Source organism: Brassica napus, chromosome C6 (genome assembly GCF_020379485.1).
Source record: "Brassica napus cultivar Da-Ae chromosome C6, Da-Ae, whole genome shotgun sequence".
Classification (NCBI taxonomy): domain Eukaryota; kingdom Viridiplantae; phylum Streptophyta; class Magnoliopsida; order Brassicales; family Brassicaceae; genus Brassica; species Brassica napus.
The window spans coordinates 11,779,852-11,796,690 of NC_063449.1; the positions used below are offsets into that span (position 1 = coordinate 11,779,852).

Below are 16,839 nucleotides of genomic sequence, written 5' to 3' on the forward strand. Positions count from 1 at the left end.
TATGGGAGCTTCAAACAACATGTCTCTATTGCAAATAAATGAGATGGTTGAAAAGGTAATTTTTTTTATTAATATATTTTTTTTATAATGTCGATTACTTACTTGTCCCTATTTACTTACTTTAAATATTTTTGTAGGCGGTTCCTAAAAGGAAAGGAGGCCGTTTAGTTGGGTTGGCCCGTCGTATGCCGATCCCATGATTCTCGAGGAGCTACATGACAAAGATGAACGGATTGGGGCATTGGAGGAGCAGAACACCACTATCATTTCGGAGAATGCCACTATCCGTTCGGAGAATGCCACTATCCTTGCTGAGTTGGCATCCCAGAAGAAGTTCAACACCGAGATTATGCAGAAGCTAGATCGTTTGATGTCTTCGAGTTCATCTTAGTTTATTTCGGCTTTTTAAAACTTTCGGAATGTTTTTTTTTCTATTTCGGTTTGTATGAATTTTAAACTTTCTGAATGTTTTTTTCCTATTTCAGTTTGTATGAATTTAAATTATATAATATTATTAGTTTTAAATTTCTGATTTTTTTAATTTATTAATATAAAAAAATATATAAAAATGCAAAATCAATTCGTTTTTAAAATTGGTATATACCGACGGACAGGGTCGTCGGAATATACCGACGGATATATATCCGTCGGAATGTACCGACGAACCACATTTCGTCGGAATATACCGACGAACTAGGTTCGTCGGTATATTCCGACGACAATTGTCCGTCGGTATATTCCGACGACCAGTGTTCGTCGGAATACACCGAGGAACACCCTACATCGGAATTGTCCGAGGAACGTTGTCCGTCGGTACGTAGTTTTTCCGATGAACTCTGGTCTCGTGTGTCCGCATCGTAATATCGTCGGAAGTTCGTCAGAATGACGTTTCTCGGTATTCGTCAGAAAGTCGTCGGAAGTACTGATGAAATTCCGACGAATTTTTTTTTTCCGACGAAACGATACCGACGGACGGGTTCGTCGGAAATTCGTCGGAATCGGGCTATTCCGACGAATTTCCGACGATTTCGGCCATCAGAATCCCCCTGTTTTCTTGTAGTGACTACAAGAAATATTGGTATTGGTAGCACCCAAAAAAGCTATTATAGGGTTTTCATAGCGTTTTTGTAAACGCTCTGACAGCCGCAGCTATAATAGACCCCCCTCCCCCCCCCCCCTTCTATCATAGGGTATTTTCATGTGCTATTATAAGTAGATATATTATAGCGTTAATCATCAGCTATAGGATAGTTTTTTCTAGCATTTGATTCGTGCTATTATATAATTTTGCATAGCTTTCTTTTAGTGTTGTGAAATATTTTATAATGACATAATGTCATAATTGAAAATAAAATAATTATAATTAATTAATTAAATATAAATTGATTAAAATTAATTAACTAAAAATAACATAATTTAGAATTAATCGAAAATTAATTTGTAACCAAAAATTAAATTTTATTTATTAATTAAAATTAGATTACAAATAAATGTAAAGCTAAACCAGAATTAAAAGATTAAATAAACCAAAACACATTAAACCAAAAACTAATTAGAACAGATTAAACCAAAACCTAAAACTAATCTACGCCTTCGTCATCTTCTACTCCGCCTTTCTATTCTTCTTCTTCTTCTTCTTCTTCTTCTTGCTCGGCTCCACCACCACTAAAGTGTCAGCTGCTTCATCATGTTATACGTTTCAGGAGTCGATCTTGAGCTCTTTCACTGACCTGGAAACAACCAGAAAAACACATTCTTTATCAAAACCAACAGCAAGGAGAGAAAGGGATACTCAATGGACATATATCTTAAAGAAACCAAAACCTGAGATGCAATTCCTTTATAATTCTCTACTCCTCGATCTCAGATTCGTTAGAGGAGACTGAACCGGAGAAGAGACCAGTCTTACACCAGCGGAGAAGAAAGAGGATATGAGTTAGATCTGGATTGTTTTTTTTTTCACAAGATCTGGATCGTTAGATCTGGAGAAAGAGGGGAAATAGAAATGAAGAGATACGAATGAGATCTGGATCGTTAGATCAACTTCTATCAACGGTTCAGATTAAATATTTAGCAATCCTCGCCTTCTTATTTCATTGGCTAGCAACAATTCACCTTTCTTATTATTTTTTTCTACACGCCACAATCCACCCTTCTTGCTTATTTTTAAAAATATATATGATCTTATTTTGACTTAAAAAACAAAATGATTTCTAATATTTGTATATATAAACAATTGTTATATTTTGGATTTATGATTATGATTTAATTTCAATAGGTTTTAGTTTAGTAATTATATTATTTGAAAAGATCACATTTATGACTTTGTATGTAGTGTTTTAAGTTTAGGGTTTAGGATATTATATTTAGGGTGTAGATTTAAAATTTAGTGTTTGAGGGTTAAATTTAAAATTTGATATTAGATTTTTAAAATGATTAAATTTTGAGTTAAAGTTTAAGATTGAAGTTATATTATGAAAAGATTGAAGTTTAATAGTGTATGTTTAGGGGTTTAAACCCTATAATTATATATAAATCTAAAATTGATTTAAATAGGTACTTTATAAATACTAATGATTTATAATTTAGTTTTATGATTAATTTTAAGTTGAAGATTTATGTATGACTAGCATCTACTATTTCAACCCCCTCATTTAATAGTGACACATAAAAGTTTGCTTTGTCAACAGAAGCTTCTCCAAATATTAAGTCTCCCTGCTTAAAATGAAATGAATGCATAGATGGTGATGTTGAGTAATTTTTGTAAATCTTGGATTGTACGTTTACCAAACCACTACTTTCACTAGATGATAGGCTATACGTAATCTCAAATGAGGAAATCGTTTGACTCATTTATAAGGAGGAGTGAATCTGAAAAATTCAAAAAGAAACCCAGATTAAGAAATTTTTATATATTAATTAAGATTATTAATGAGAAATGTGCGTAAAGAAAAAGAACAATTCCATACCAAAAATGCCAATACCGTGGGGTAGAAGAATTGAGTCTGTGAAGTAGAAGAAATAACTGTTATGGTTTCTTTGAAGAAGAAAGGAGATGATGTTATGGTGTTACAAATTTTTGAAAGGGGGATAATAAGTGATCTAAAAAAAATACGGTTACAACAAAACCTATTCCGAAGAGAAGTAAAAGGGCACGGTTTATATAAAGAATTAATCTGATGTTACGTAGAAGATGCTTTAACCAATAGATCCAATTGTAATTAGCAGTTCCAGCACAACGTATTTGCAAGCATTTTCTTCACAGTTTTCCAATTATGCAATTAAATATAACCAATATCCTTATCTGGTAATATTTAAAATATAAAATAAGGCTAATAAAAGTATAACAATTCAATTTAAAATGTCAATCTCCAAAGTTGCATACAAGAACATTTACAACAAAATCAATACGTAAAGAATCTTCGGTCAATTGTATGGCAATAGACTCTGTAATCAGCGGTCATCAAGTAAAATATATACGCACACATCGGACTTAGTTAGTGGAGGGAAGAACACGACTGTGATATTAACATCTTCACGAAACCATTTTCCCACTTTCTACAAATTTTTTGTCTTCCCTTCAATAGCATTATGACGGAATTTGCACGAAACTTGGCTCACGCCACAAAATCATGTCTATTTTCATTAAACCAAAAAGTAAACATGTTATCCTGATTGTCTGTTTTTGCTTTTATTATGACAGGGAATTTTAATTTAAAGAACCGTTGCATAATCTCATATGCAATATTTTCATCATTTTTTTTTTGCAATAGTTACTTTGTTTTTCTTCAGTATCATTGTTGTTTTTTTAGCTCCTTTACTTATATATGTTAAATAATAATCAGGAAAACTATATTAATGTTTAACTTATAAACTCTTTAAAACTTAATAATTGTAGAAATATAAATATTAAAATATTTATATTATTAATTTATTTTTATATTGAGATGACACCACTCTTAATATTAATAGAGTTCAGTTTTTTTGGTATCAAAATACACAATTTTTTTTCTACTGAAGAAACACAAATTTTAAAACTAATAGAGCTCAGTTTTTCATGAACAATTGCAATTTTAGTAATAATGTAAAACACAACTCTTAAACTAATACATTTCAGTAAGACACAACTCTTATATACCTAAGCTGTCAGCTCCAAGGATTTACGAAAGACATTCATAACATTTTACAATTCAACAAGTATCTCCTATTCTTTGTCTATTTAATTAATGCCGATCCTTGCTCATACTCTCCTTCTCCAACAGTTACAAAAAAAAACTCCTCCTCCAATAAGAATAAAACCTAATATATACATCGACTATGAATGCATATTAGTTGTAGCATGTTTGAATCTACTGAGACCCTTTTTTGTCTCTATTAAAATAAAATTCATTGATGCCTGGTAAAAACAACGCTTCAAGATAGATATTACACGCACAATCTTCAAAAAGTTTTCCATACTAAAACCATTCTCCATTATACGGCGGTTTGAACATATTACTTATTTGTACATTTCTTAAAACAAAAGATGATTGTGAAACTCTTTCAATATAGTTATTCACTAACCTACAGAGTACAAAAATCTTTACTAAACTGTTCGAAGACCTTCATTAAAATATTACAAACAACATCATCAGGCAGTTACATTGTAAAAGTTACTTTGAATAAACTTGTTCTTTCTTAACACAATCAAAGCTTTCGTTAGTGAATTATCTTCCCATCAACGGATAATAAACTGGTAATGATTCAGAGAGAAAAATAAACTTGTAATGCGCTTTTTTATTATATATATAGATATTTATTTACAATCACTTATGATAGATATAAAAAAACGAAAGATGCAACATTTTAATGTCAATGTATTTAACTACACATATTTACATAAAAAATTGTATTTAACTACACAAATGTTATATTTACATTGGTAAATCGTACCTACAAATTGGACAATAATGACTAGTTTTTAGCCATTTTCTAATACATTCATAACCAAATTTGTGACCACAATCTAGTTTTGTCACTTTAGCCCCAATAGCATAATCTTCCAAACAAATAACACATTGTTCATTCTTACAACTAATACAGCCACAAATGCATCCTGTATATTCTTCAACAATTAAAGAATTAATTGTAGAACTACTTGCTGGAGTGAAATTAACCACCACATCTTCTAGTGACTGCTGAATGGCTGCTTCTAGTTGATTGTTTTCTTCATTAAGGAAAGACGTTTCTCGCAGAAAACTTTCAATAACAGAGACTTCTCGAGGAACACTTTGAAGAAAATAAACAAATCGAAGTACTTTCCTTGGGCCATAATCTAATGATGATGTAACGTTCCTAGCAATAGTAATTGCATTATTTATGATTGATAAAGATGTATCAATGTGCACTCCACCAGAAACGAAGGAATTAAATAAATAATCCTTTATTGCAGATTGCCCATCACAAATGAATTCTTCAATTGTGAAAATATATGAAAATGAAACAGGTTCTCTGTTCCTTTCTTGGATAATATCAGCTTCTACTATGATCTTTCCTTCGTATTCATTATTTATATATTCTTCCACATAATAATTGTAGGTTGGAGACACATAGTCCACGCTGGAAACTTTACCACAAAAACAAATATAGAGATTAATACTTACTTACAGTATAAACAAATAATGTAATTTTTAAAAAATTAAGTTTTCTGATAACTATTGCTTTCTCACGATTATAACAAATATAATACATTAGTGTATTATAATTATCATTATTGTTTCATTTTTATTACCAAACGTGAAGATACTTCAATAATAACTTTTTATAAAACTGATTGTTTTGTTTTAACAAAGATAGTTTATACATTAAGTGGAAATTACCTGGAACTATGTCCATTTTGCCTAACTCAATAAGATTTATTGTTGAGTTTAAAATAAAGTGTCAAACTGTATTTATAGAGGAACTAATCAGTGGGTGAAAAGACATGACCCTTCAAATTACAACTATTCCTTTCATTTGGACTTTTTAAATAAGATGCTCATAACTGTTTCTATTCGTGTCTATACAAGCAGTAGCTTACAACAAAACGAAAAGACATGTTCTCTTTCTCTTTTGATGTATGGAAGGTTACGAATGTGGTGGTGGTTACGGAGGTGGAAGACGCGAGGGTGGATACAATGGTGGTGGTGGAGGTGGCTACTCCTCGAGAGGAGGTGGTGGCGGAGGATACGTTAGGGGTGGCAGACGTGAGGGTGGGGGATACGGAGGTGGTGATGGTGGATGTTACGGAGGCGGCAATGGTGGTGGTTGGTAATTAGATTAGGTTTGATACCGTTCCGTTTCTGGTTCGTGTTTATGGTTCTCTCTATGAGTTATGATGAATTCTCTTTCTCTTTTAATGTATGATCGGTTACAAAGGTGGTGGTGGTTTCGGTGGTGGAAGACGCGAGGGTGGATACAATGATGGTGGTGGAGGTGGCTACTCCTCGAGAGGAGGTGGTGGCGGAGGATACGGTGGAGGTGGCAAACGTGAGGGTGGGGGATAAGGAGGTGGTGATGATGGAGGTTACGGAGGAGGCGGCGGTGGTGGTTGGTAATTAGATTAGGTTTGTGTAATGACCCACCTCCACTATCCCCACTATCTCCACTATCTCCACCATCCCCACCACACCCACCATCTCCACCATCCCCACCACACCCACCATCTCCACCATCCCCAACTTCTTTAAAGAGAAAGAGAGAGAGAGGGAGGGAGAGAGAGAGAGAGAGAAAGAGAGAGAGAAAGAGAGAGAAAGCTCACCTGAGCTCGTCGCCGGAGCAACCGTGTGCCGTGATCACGTTCAGCTTGCCACCACCGATAAACGCCCTAGGTAACCGCCGGAAACCGCATTCCTTAAGCTCATTTTCGTTTCCGTTTAGTAAATCACCCATAACTTCCTAACCATTGATCATCTCGTACATCCAAGGCCATCATCGTGTTCCTCTCGTCGAGACGAAGCCGTAGACACCAACCACGCCTCAAACGGAGCCCGGACGAAGCCGCACGCGCCTCCCGAAGATTCGCCTCGGCGCGCGCGTGAAACACACGCGCCACCGCCGTCCGCCGGAGCCACCGCGAGTTCCGGCCACGCGCCGCCGTCTCCGACCAACGTTCGCCGGAGCCGCCGTGACCGACCACCGTCCGTCCGCCGCCGAGAAGCCGCCGCCGCGTCGCCGCCTCGCCGCCGTCGCCGCCGTTGATTTTCCGGTAAGCCGCCGCCGTCGCCGCCGGCGACCGACACCGGTGACTCGCCGGTGACTCGCCAACTCGGCCGAGTCAACCCGGTGAGTCAACTCGGTGACTCGGTCAACCGGTGGTTTGACCGGTTTAAATCGATTTCGATTCGGTTTGATTAAACCGGTCGGTTAAAATCAATTGGAAATCGGTTAGGGAAAACCGGATTAATTAATTAATTAATTAATTAATTAAATTATTAATCTTTGACCAGCAGGTTGACTTTCCCGTAAATACCCGTTTTAAACCGTTCGAAAGGCGTTCTGACTCGAAATTTCGATCTGATTTCAGATTTGGAGTCCATTTGAGCAGCTGGAGTTCATAGATACCACCTCTTATTGTTGCTAAGGTGAGGGTCTATTCCCGAACTCCTCTTATTCGGCTTAGGACCTCGAATAAGTATAATTTATTTCTAATGTGTTCCGTCTGTGTGAAATCGAGTCTGTCATTGCTTGTTTAGTTTTAGGTTCTTTGCATAAACCGGAACTAGGGGGTTAGAGGATTCAACATTGATTGTTTCACTTAATGTAAATTCTTAGCTAGGATTGTTTTTGTTTGGAGACGGATACAGAGTCGGACTGCTGTATGCCGGATTGTATGGAGGTCACGGCCAACTTTAGTCGACCGGTTGAGCCGTAGACTGGAAGTGTCGATAAATCGTCTACGGGCGTGTGTTACCGAGCACTTTTTCGGTGTGTGTATGAACCGAGCACCTTTTCGGTAGTGTTTTGGCCTGTTAGTGGGCGGCGAGTGCGCACCTCGCTAGGACCATTGTTTGTTGCTTGAGTACTTTAGGTACTGTGTTTGACATGCATTAGAATTAAATTATATTTATTCGGAGTGCTATGTCCGGGTCCATGGACTTCGGGGTAGCATCCCATACCTCGCTGAGCGATTCCCCTGTCGCTCACCCCTCATTCTTTCCCCCTTTTAGGTGAGACCGATGAGCAGGAGTGATTATCGGACCGGTGCTATTGGGCTTTTGGGCTTCTATCGCTTTTACCGCTTTTATCTTTATCGGGCCTTTAGGCCTTTGGACTTTTATCGTCTATGTTATTCCTATTTCAGACTTTCGGTTTATATCGTATTTTATATTTCGGATGTTATCGATGTTGGGCTTTTAGGCCTTTTGTTACCGTATTGACTTTTATATTATATGAAGATTATTATTATTTGAGTTGTATTATTATTTTATTTCCGCTTTTATCAATTTATTATATTTTGAAAGTGGCGGGTGTCACAATTTGGTATCAGAGCGGGTTCCGTCCCGGCTCCGACCCGGGATGGCGATTTTTGGAGACCTGGTTTTATTCGGTTTTGACGGTTTTACACGATTTCAAAATATTTTCGGGGATTTGGGAATTTTGAAAATAAAAATAAATAGCACCTTTTCGTTCGATATCACTGCTCCTTAAAATGTTGGTATCCAAAGTTCAGCGTAAGTTAACTTTTCGCTTTCCTTTTAGATGCCGCCAAGGAGAAGAACCACCCGTGCCCAGACCGCCAGAGCCGTTAGAGACAATGTAGATGAGCATGAGCAGCCCGCAGTTCCACCACCCGCGGCTCCACCAGTTGATCAGGATGCATTGAGACAGATGGTTCAGGATGCCGCTAGACAGGCCGCTCAGGAAGCACTTCAGCAGATTGCCCAGGAGGCAGCCAGGCAGGCCGCTCAGGAGGCCGCCCGAGTAGCTGCTCAGGAGGTTGCTCGTCAGATGGCTGCCGTTCAGCAGGGACCGCAGATTCAGGTTCAGCAAGTTCCACTGGTTCATGTCCAACAAGATCAGCAGATTCCAGCTCAGCATGATCATCAGGATCCCGTTCAGCAGGTTCCCCTTCCACAGGTTCCTCTGCAGCAGGGTCCAGTTCAGCAGTTTGCTCATGGTGTTCAGGATCTACCGCCACCACCACCGCGACCTCATGTTTACCCGGTTTATAATGAGAGGTTCTACAGGCTGACATGTCAGATGAGAAACATGGAGATGGAGCATTTTAGCGGGACAGTGGATGCTGTAGCTGCACACGATTGGAAGTTAGCCTTGCAGCGGAAGCTGGAGATTATTGAGTGTCCACCAGAGTTGTCGCTCAGATTGACTATGCAGTACCTTCGTGGAGATGCTCTTATATGGTGGGAGGGAATACGATTGAGCCATTTTGGGCCAGAGAGACTTACTTTCGCTGATTTCATTCGAGAGTTCGATAGGAAATACTTTCCGAAGGAAGCGATGGATAGGAAGAAGTGCGAGTTCGAGCATGTAAGCCAGGGAGAGATGTCTATCAGGGAGTATGAGGTTGTGTTCAACCAACTTCGCAGATTTGCAGGAGTGGGCATTTCAGAAGAAGACTTGATTAGAAAGTTTTTGAGTGGGATGCGAGTGGAGATTCGTAACAGGTGTCGCGTAGTCACTTACCACCGGTTGGGAGATTTGGTGGAGAAAGCTGCCGAGCAGGAGGCAGGCTTGGCGGAGGAGAAGGAACTCGCCAAAGCAGTTCATGTTAAGTCTGGAAAAGCTCCAGAGTCTCAAAGGAGAGCAGGGGACCCGTCGGGATTACCGATATGTCCTCGTTGCCATCGCAGTCACAGTGGGCAGTGTATGAGGTGTCTTACTTGCGGTAGGATTGGACACATTGCGAAGTTTTGTCGAGCTAGGCCATTGGATACGCCACCAGTCAGACAGATTGCAGCACCAGCAGCACCAGCAGCGGCACATGTTTGCTTTGGCTGTGGTCAGCCAGGTCACTTCATCAGAGATTGCCCGAGGAAGGACAATGCGGCACTTCCACCACCACCGAAGCGTCTAGCCATCGCTCCACGTGTGTTTGCGGTTGGAGATCCTCAGGGAGCTGAGCCGATAGCAGGTATGAGTCTTTTCCATACTTGTTTGTGTTTGGGTATTTTGGCTCGTGGTTGTCATGTGTAGTTAGTAAAAATCTCGTGTAGGATCGGTTTTAGTTGGAGGAGAGTCAGCTTATACCTTATTCGACACGGGAGCCTCTCATAGTTTTGTGAGTCCGCGCTTAGTCCAGTCTTGGTCTTTTCGTGGAGTCTTTGAACCGAAGGCTAAGCAGATCCAGACTGCCGGCACGGAGAAGTTGGGTGCAGTTGGCATTCATCACGATGTACCAGTTCTACTTGGAGGAGTCGAGTTGCTCGGAGATTTGACGGAGATGGAGATGAGCTCCTACGATGTTATACTTGGGATGGATTGGCTGTCGCGACATCGAGTAGTCTTGGATTGTCCGAAGGCAAGAGTTAATATCCCTAGAGAAGAAGGAAAGATCATTTGCGAGGGAATTCAGACACACCGGGAAATTTCTATCGTCTCCATGTTGCGTGCAGAAGAGTTATTGGAAAGTGGAGCAGAGGGATTCTTGGCAACCATTTCGATGGTTAAGGAGGACGGTCAACAGAAGCTGCATGATATACCAGTGGTCGCCGAGTACGAGGATGTTTTTGAGCCTTTAAAAGGGCCACCACCAGCTAGAGCGGACGTTCTTACAATAGAAGTAGAGCCAGGAGCAGCACCAATTTCACGAGCTCCATACCGTCTCGCACCAACTGAGATGGCAGAGTTAAAGAAACAATTGGAGGAGCTATCTGATAAGGGGTTTATCAGGCCGAGTACGTCACCGTGGGGAGCACCAGTGTTGTTTGTGAAGAAGAAAGATGGGAGTTTCAGACTTTGTATAGATTACAGAGGTTTGAACAAAGTGACCATCAAGAATAAGTACCCGCTCCCGCGTATCGACGAGTTGTTGGACCAGTTGCAGGGAGCTTCATGGTTCTCTAAGATTGACTTGGCATCGGGATACCACCAGATTGCGATAGCTGAGGGAGATGTGCGGAAGACGGCATTCCGTACCCGTTATGGACATTACGAATTTGTGGTGATGCCATTTGGGTTGACGAACGCACCAGCCGCGTTCATGAAGCTTATGAATGATGTATTCCGTGAGCACTTAGATAAGTGTGTGATCGTTTTCATAGATGACATCTTGGTTTATTCTCGGAGTAGAGAGGAGCATGCTGAACATTTGCGAATTGTGTTGGGTAAGCTTCGGGAACATCAGTTATTTGCCAAGCTGAGTAAGTGTAGCTTTTGGCAGAAGAAGATTGGATTTTTGGGTCACGTGGTTTCAGAAGCAGGAGTTGCCGTAGATCAGGAGAAGATTAGCGCCATTTCAGAGTGGCCGACACCTAAGAATGCGACGGAGATCCGCAGTTTTCTCGGTTTGGCAGGATACTACAGAAAGTATGTCAAAAATTTTGCTAGCATTGCAAAGCCAATGACACGGCTAACAGGAAAAGACACCGAGTTTGATTGGACAGAGGAATGTTCGGGGAGTTTCACTGAGTTGAAGCGACAGCTGACCCATGCGCCAGTTTTGGTACTCCCGAGGCCAGGGGTACCATATGATGTTTACACTGATGCGTCAGGCACCGGATTGGGATGTGTACTGATGCAGGAAGGTCAGGTCATTGCCTATGCATCACGACAGTTGAGGCCTCACGAGACCAATTATCCTACTCATGATTTGGAGTTGGCAGCAGTTGTATTTGCATTAAAGATCTGGAGGTCATACTTGTATGGAGAGAAGGTGAAGATTTTCACGGACCACCAGAGTCTGAAGTACATATTTACGCAAACGGACTTGAATTTGAGGCAGCGTAGATGGATGGAGTTGTTAGCAGACTACAATTTGGAGATCACATATCACCCGGGAAAAGCCAATCATGTGGCGGATGCCTTGAGTAGGCGCAGAAGCGATATATCGGGAACCAAAGAGGTCCAGGAGCTTACTGGGACACTTGCTAGTCTAAGATTATGTGCAGTTACTGTAGAGGGAGAGTCAGTTGGCGCTGAGGCTGTAGAGCGGGCAGACTTACTATGGAGGATACGCAAAGCTCAGGATAGTGATGAAGCTTTGCGTAAGCAGATCGAGATGGAGAGTATTGGTTTTCATACAGCCACCAACGGGATGTTCATGTATCGAAACAGGATTTGTGTGCCCAATGATGAGTTGTTAAGAAAGGAGATATTACGGCAAGCACACCACTCGAGTTTCTCGATTCATCCAGGAAATACCAAGATGTATAGGGATCTGAAGCGATATTACCATTGGCCTGGTATGAAGAGAGATGTTGCTTCAACTGTATCGCAATGTCAGACGTGTCAGATGGTTAAAGCCGAGCATCAGGTTCCTAGCGGGTTATTACAAAACCTGCCATTACCTGAGTGGAAATGGGACATGGTAACTATGGATTTCGTGACGGGTTTGCCGACTACATCAGGAGGGAAGAATGCCATATGGGTAATCGTGGATAGACTTACGAAGTCAGCCCATTTTCTAGCAGTTAAGAAGACAGACAGAGCTGATCAGCTAGCACAGACTTACATCAGCGAGATTGTAAGATTGCATGGAGTTCCGGTCAGCATTGTATCGGATCGGGATACAAAGTTCACGTCTGAGTTTTGGAGAGCCTTCCAGAAGGCGCTTGGGACGAAAGTTCATATGAGTACGGCTTATCACCCGCAAACAGATGGTCAGTCAGAGAGGACTATTCAGACTTTGGAGGATATGCTCAGAGCTTGTGTTTTAGATTGGGAAGGTAGTTGGGTGAAGTATCTACCTCTAGCCGAGTTTGCCTACAACAACAGCTATCATTCGAGTATTGGGATGGCACCATATGAGGCTCTATATGGTAGGCCTTGTCGCACACCACTTTGTTGGACGGAAGTGGGAGAGCGACGTGAGATAGAACCAGCCATGGTTCAAGAGACAGTCGAACAGGTTGAGATGCTCAAGATGCGGCTTAAGGAAGCCCATGACCGTCAGAAGAGTTATGCAGATAAACGGCGAAGAGATTTGGAGTTTCAGGTTGGCGACCTGGTATACCTAAAAATGAGGACATTTCAGGGAGGATCTAAGACTCGGAAGCTAAAGAAGCTTAAACCGAGATATATGGGACCATATCCTATTTTGGAGCGGATTGGAGCAGTTGCTTACCGACTAGATTTATCAGGAGAGTTATCAGATTTCCATGACGTGTTTCATGTTTCCGTTTTGAGGAAAGTAGTGAGAGAGCCAGAGCTCATTTTGCAGCAACCACCTAGAAACCTTGGCAAAGGGTTACGTGGGTTGTGCCAACCAGTAGAGATATTGGATCGCCAAGTGAAAGCAGATCGTGGAATGATGACCATGTTGATCAAGGTTCGTTGGGAGGGAGACGGAATTCAGGAGGATACCTGGGAGTCCGAGCCCCAAATGAGGATTGATTATCCAGAGCTGTTTCGGGGTGTCATTGGAGAGTTTGGTGACGTGAATTCGGGGTCGAATTCCTTGTTAGTGGGGGAGAATTGTAATGACCCACCTCCACTATCCCCACTATCTCCACTATCTCCACCATCCCCACCACACCCCACCATCTCCACCATCCCCACCACACCCACCATCTCCACCATCCCCAACTTCTTTAAAGAGAAAGAGAGAGAGAGGGAGGGAGAGAGAGAGAAAGAGAGAGAGAAAGAGAGAGAAAGCTCACCTGAGCTCGTCGCCGGAGCAACCGTGTGCCGTGATCACGTTCAGCTTGCCACCACCCATAAACGCCCTAGGTAACCGCCGGAAACCGCATTCCTTAAGCTCATTTTCGTTTCCGTTTAGTAAATCACCCATAACTTCCTAACCATTGATCATCTCGTACATCCAAGGCCATCATCGTGTTCCTCTCGTCGAGACGAAGCCGTAGACACCAACCACGCCTCAAACGGAGCCCGGACGAAGCCGCACGCGCCTCCCGAAGATTCGCCTCGGCGCGCGCGTGAAACACACGCGCCACCGCCGTCCGCCGGAGCCACCGCGAGTTCCGGCCACGCGCCGCCGTCTCCGACCAACGTTCGCCGGAGCCGCCGTGACCGACCACCGTCCGTCCGCCGCCGAGAAGCCGCCGCCGCGTCGCCGCCTCGCCGCCGTCGCCGCCGTTGATTTTCCGGTAAGCCGCCGCCGTCGCCGCCGGCGACCGACACCGGTGACTCGCCGGTGACTCGCCAACTCGGCCGAGTCAACCCGGTGAGTCAACTCGGTGACTCGGTCAACCGGTGGTTTGACCGGTTTAAATCGATTTCGATTCGGTTTGATTAAACCGGTCGGTTAAAATCAATTGGAAATCGGTTAGGGAAAACCGGATTAATTAATTAATTAATTAATTAATTAAATTATTAATCTTTGACCAGCAGGTTGACTTTCCCGTAAATACCCGTTTTAAACCGTTCGAAAGGCGTTCTGACTCGAAATTTCGATCTGATTTCAGATTTGGAGTCCATTTGAGCAGCTGGAGTTCATAGATACCACCTCTTATTGTTGCTAAGGTGAGGGTCTATTCCCGAACTCCTCTTATTCGGCTTAGGACCTCGAATAAGTATAATTTATTTCTAATGTGTTCCGTCTGTGTGAAATCGAGTCTGTCATTGCTTGTTTAGTTTTAGGTTCTTTGCATAAACCGGAACTAGGGGGTTAGAGGATTCAACATTGATTGTTTCACTTAATGTAAATTCTTAGCTAGGATTGTTTTTGTTTGGAGACGGATACAGAGTCGGACTGCTGTATGCCGGATTGTATGGAGGTCACGGCCAACTTTAGTCGACCGGTTGAGCCGTAGACTGGAAGTGTCGATAAATCGTCTACGGGCGTGTGTTACCGAGCACTTTTTCGGTGTGTGTATGAACCGAGCACCTTTTCGGTAGTGTTTTGGCCTGTTAGTGGGCGGCGAGTGCGCACCTCGCTAGGACCATTGTTTGTTGCTTGAGTACTTTAGGTACTGTGTTTGACATGCATTAGAATTAAATTATATTTATTCGGAGTGCTATGTCCGGGTCCATGGACTTCGGGGTAGCATCCCATACCTCGCTGAGCGATTCCCCTGTCGCTCACCCCTCATTCTTTCCCCCTTTTAGGTGAGACCGATGAGCAGGAGTGATTATCGGACCGGTGCTATTGGGCTTTTGGGCTTCTATCGCTTTTACCGCTTTTATCTTTATCGGGCCTTTAGGCCTTTGGACTTTTATCGTCTATGTTATTCCTATTTCAGACTTTCGGTTTATATCGTATTTTATATTTCGGATGTTATCGATGTTGGGCTTTTAGGCCTTTTGTTACCGTATTGACTTTTATATTATATGAAGATTATTATTATTTGAGTTGTATTATTATTTTATTTCCGCTTTTATCAATTTATTATATTTTGAAAGTGGCGGGTGTCACAGTTTGAGACCGTTCCGTTTCTAGTTCGGGTTTATGGTTCTCTCTATGTGTTATGATAAATTCCCTTTCTCTTTTAATGTATGATCGGTTACAAAGGTGGTGGTGGTTTCGGTGGTGGAAGACGCGAGGGTGAATACAATGGTGGTGGTGGAGGTGGCTACTCCTCGAGAGGAGGTGGTGGCGGAGGATACGGTGAAGGTGGCAAACGTGAGGGTGGGGGATAAGGAGGTGGTGATGGTGGAGGTCACGGAGGAGGCGGCGGTGGTGGTTGGTAATTAGATTAGGTTTGAGACCGTTCCGTTTCTGGTTCGGGTTTATGGTTCTCTCTATGTGTTATGATGTTTAGTTCTGCTGTTCGGGTTTATGGTTCTCTCTATGTGTTATGATGAATTCCCTTTCTCTTTTAATGTATGATCGGTTACAAAGGTGGTGGTGGTTTCGGTGGTGGAAGACGCGAGGGTGGATACAATGGTGGTGGTGGAGGTGGCTACTCCTCGAGAGGAGGTGGTGGCGGAGGATACGGTGAAGGTGGCAAACGTGAGGGTGGGGGATAAGGAGGTGGTGATGGTGGAGGTCACGGAGGAGGCGGCGGTGGTGGTTGGTAATTAGATTAGGTTTGAGACCGTTCCGTTTCTGGTTCGGGTTTATGGTTCTCTCTATGTGTTATGATGTTTAGTTCTGTTGTATGGTTCTGGTTTGTGCTATTTCCGTATTTGATAAACATACTGCAACTATAAAGTGCAATGCTTCATGACTTTTAACCACTATTACATCATCTCCTTTTAACCCTGGAATGAAATTATTACCTTTGAGATTTTATAAATTGTAATTATTCTTCTTCTTTACTCACTTTTCTCACTAATTCTTTACACGGAGACTTGTAAAAAGGAAATTGAAACTATAAACTAATTTGTACATGTCACTACTTCTTTTGCAGGAATTGAATTTAAAAACGGTAACATAATAAAATTTAATTTAAAAATAATATTTAACAGGTAATATTGTGAAAAAAATTATTAATACAATGTATGTCTAAATTACAAATTCTTTTATATCCATGTGTAAGAATCAACTTTCATTCTTTTGTTTCTTGTTGGTCGATCACTACTTGAGTTAACTTTTTGTTTCCCAGATTTCACTAAATTAGTTTTTTTTGTTTTAGTTTCCTTTGTTTTCAAATGACTTCTACCAAAGTTTTTACTTGATCCTTCATTCTTCTGTCCACTCTTCGTCTTCCCCACATACTCATTAGAATCCTCTTCTTTTTTACAGTTATAATTAATATGACTGTCACTCTTATTTATATTTTCCTATATATACAAAAATGG

At 41.5% G+C, this 16,839-nt stretch overlaps 3 protein-coding genes across 5 annotated transcripts; all 3 read left to right on the forward strand.

Annotated features, from left to right (window-relative positions):
* Positions 1-5,754: 5,754 nt before the first annotated feature.
* On the forward strand, positions 5,755-10,445 carry LOC125589224. 3 transcript variants are annotated; one of them, XM_048761727.1, is made up of 4 exons: positions 5,755-6,301; positions 6,397-7,225; positions 7,544-7,601; positions 8,719-10,445. In XM_048761727.1, the coding sequence occupies exon 4, from the start codon at positions 8,719-8,721 to the stop codon at positions 10,171-10,173; it is 1,455 nt and encodes a 484-aa protein (XP_048617684.1). In that variant the 5' UTR covers positions 5,755-6,301; positions 6,397-7,225; positions 7,544-7,601; the 3' UTR covers positions 10,174-10,445. The 3 variants fall into 3 exon arrangements, with proteins under 3 accessions (XP_048617684.1, XP_048617685.1, XP_048617683.1); XM_048761728.1 differs by having other exon boundaries at positions 6,228-6,848; positions 6,945-7,225; positions 7,470-7,601; XM_048761726.1 differs by having other exon boundaries at positions 6,228-6,848; positions 6,945-7,225.
* On the forward strand, positions 6,098-6,524 carry LOC106360461 (glycine-rich cell wall structural protein 1.0-like). Its single transcript, XM_048759642.1, has 2 exons — positions 6,098-6,284; positions 6,397-6,524. The coding sequence occupies exons 1-2, from the start codon at positions 6,098-6,100 to the stop codon at positions 6,522-6,524; spliced, it is 315 nt and encodes a 104-aa protein (XP_048615599.1).
* A 5,204-nt stretch (positions 10,446-15,649) lies between the features above and the next one.
* On the forward strand, positions 15,650-16,065 carry LOC106387051 (glycine-rich RNA-binding protein 8-like). Its single transcript, XM_048759643.1, has 2 exons — positions 15,650-15,782; positions 15,938-16,065. The coding sequence occupies exons 1-2, from the start codon at positions 15,650-15,652 to the stop codon at positions 16,063-16,065; spliced, it is 261 nt and encodes an 86-aa protein (XP_048615600.1).
* Positions 16,066-16,839: the final 774 nt, after the last annotated feature.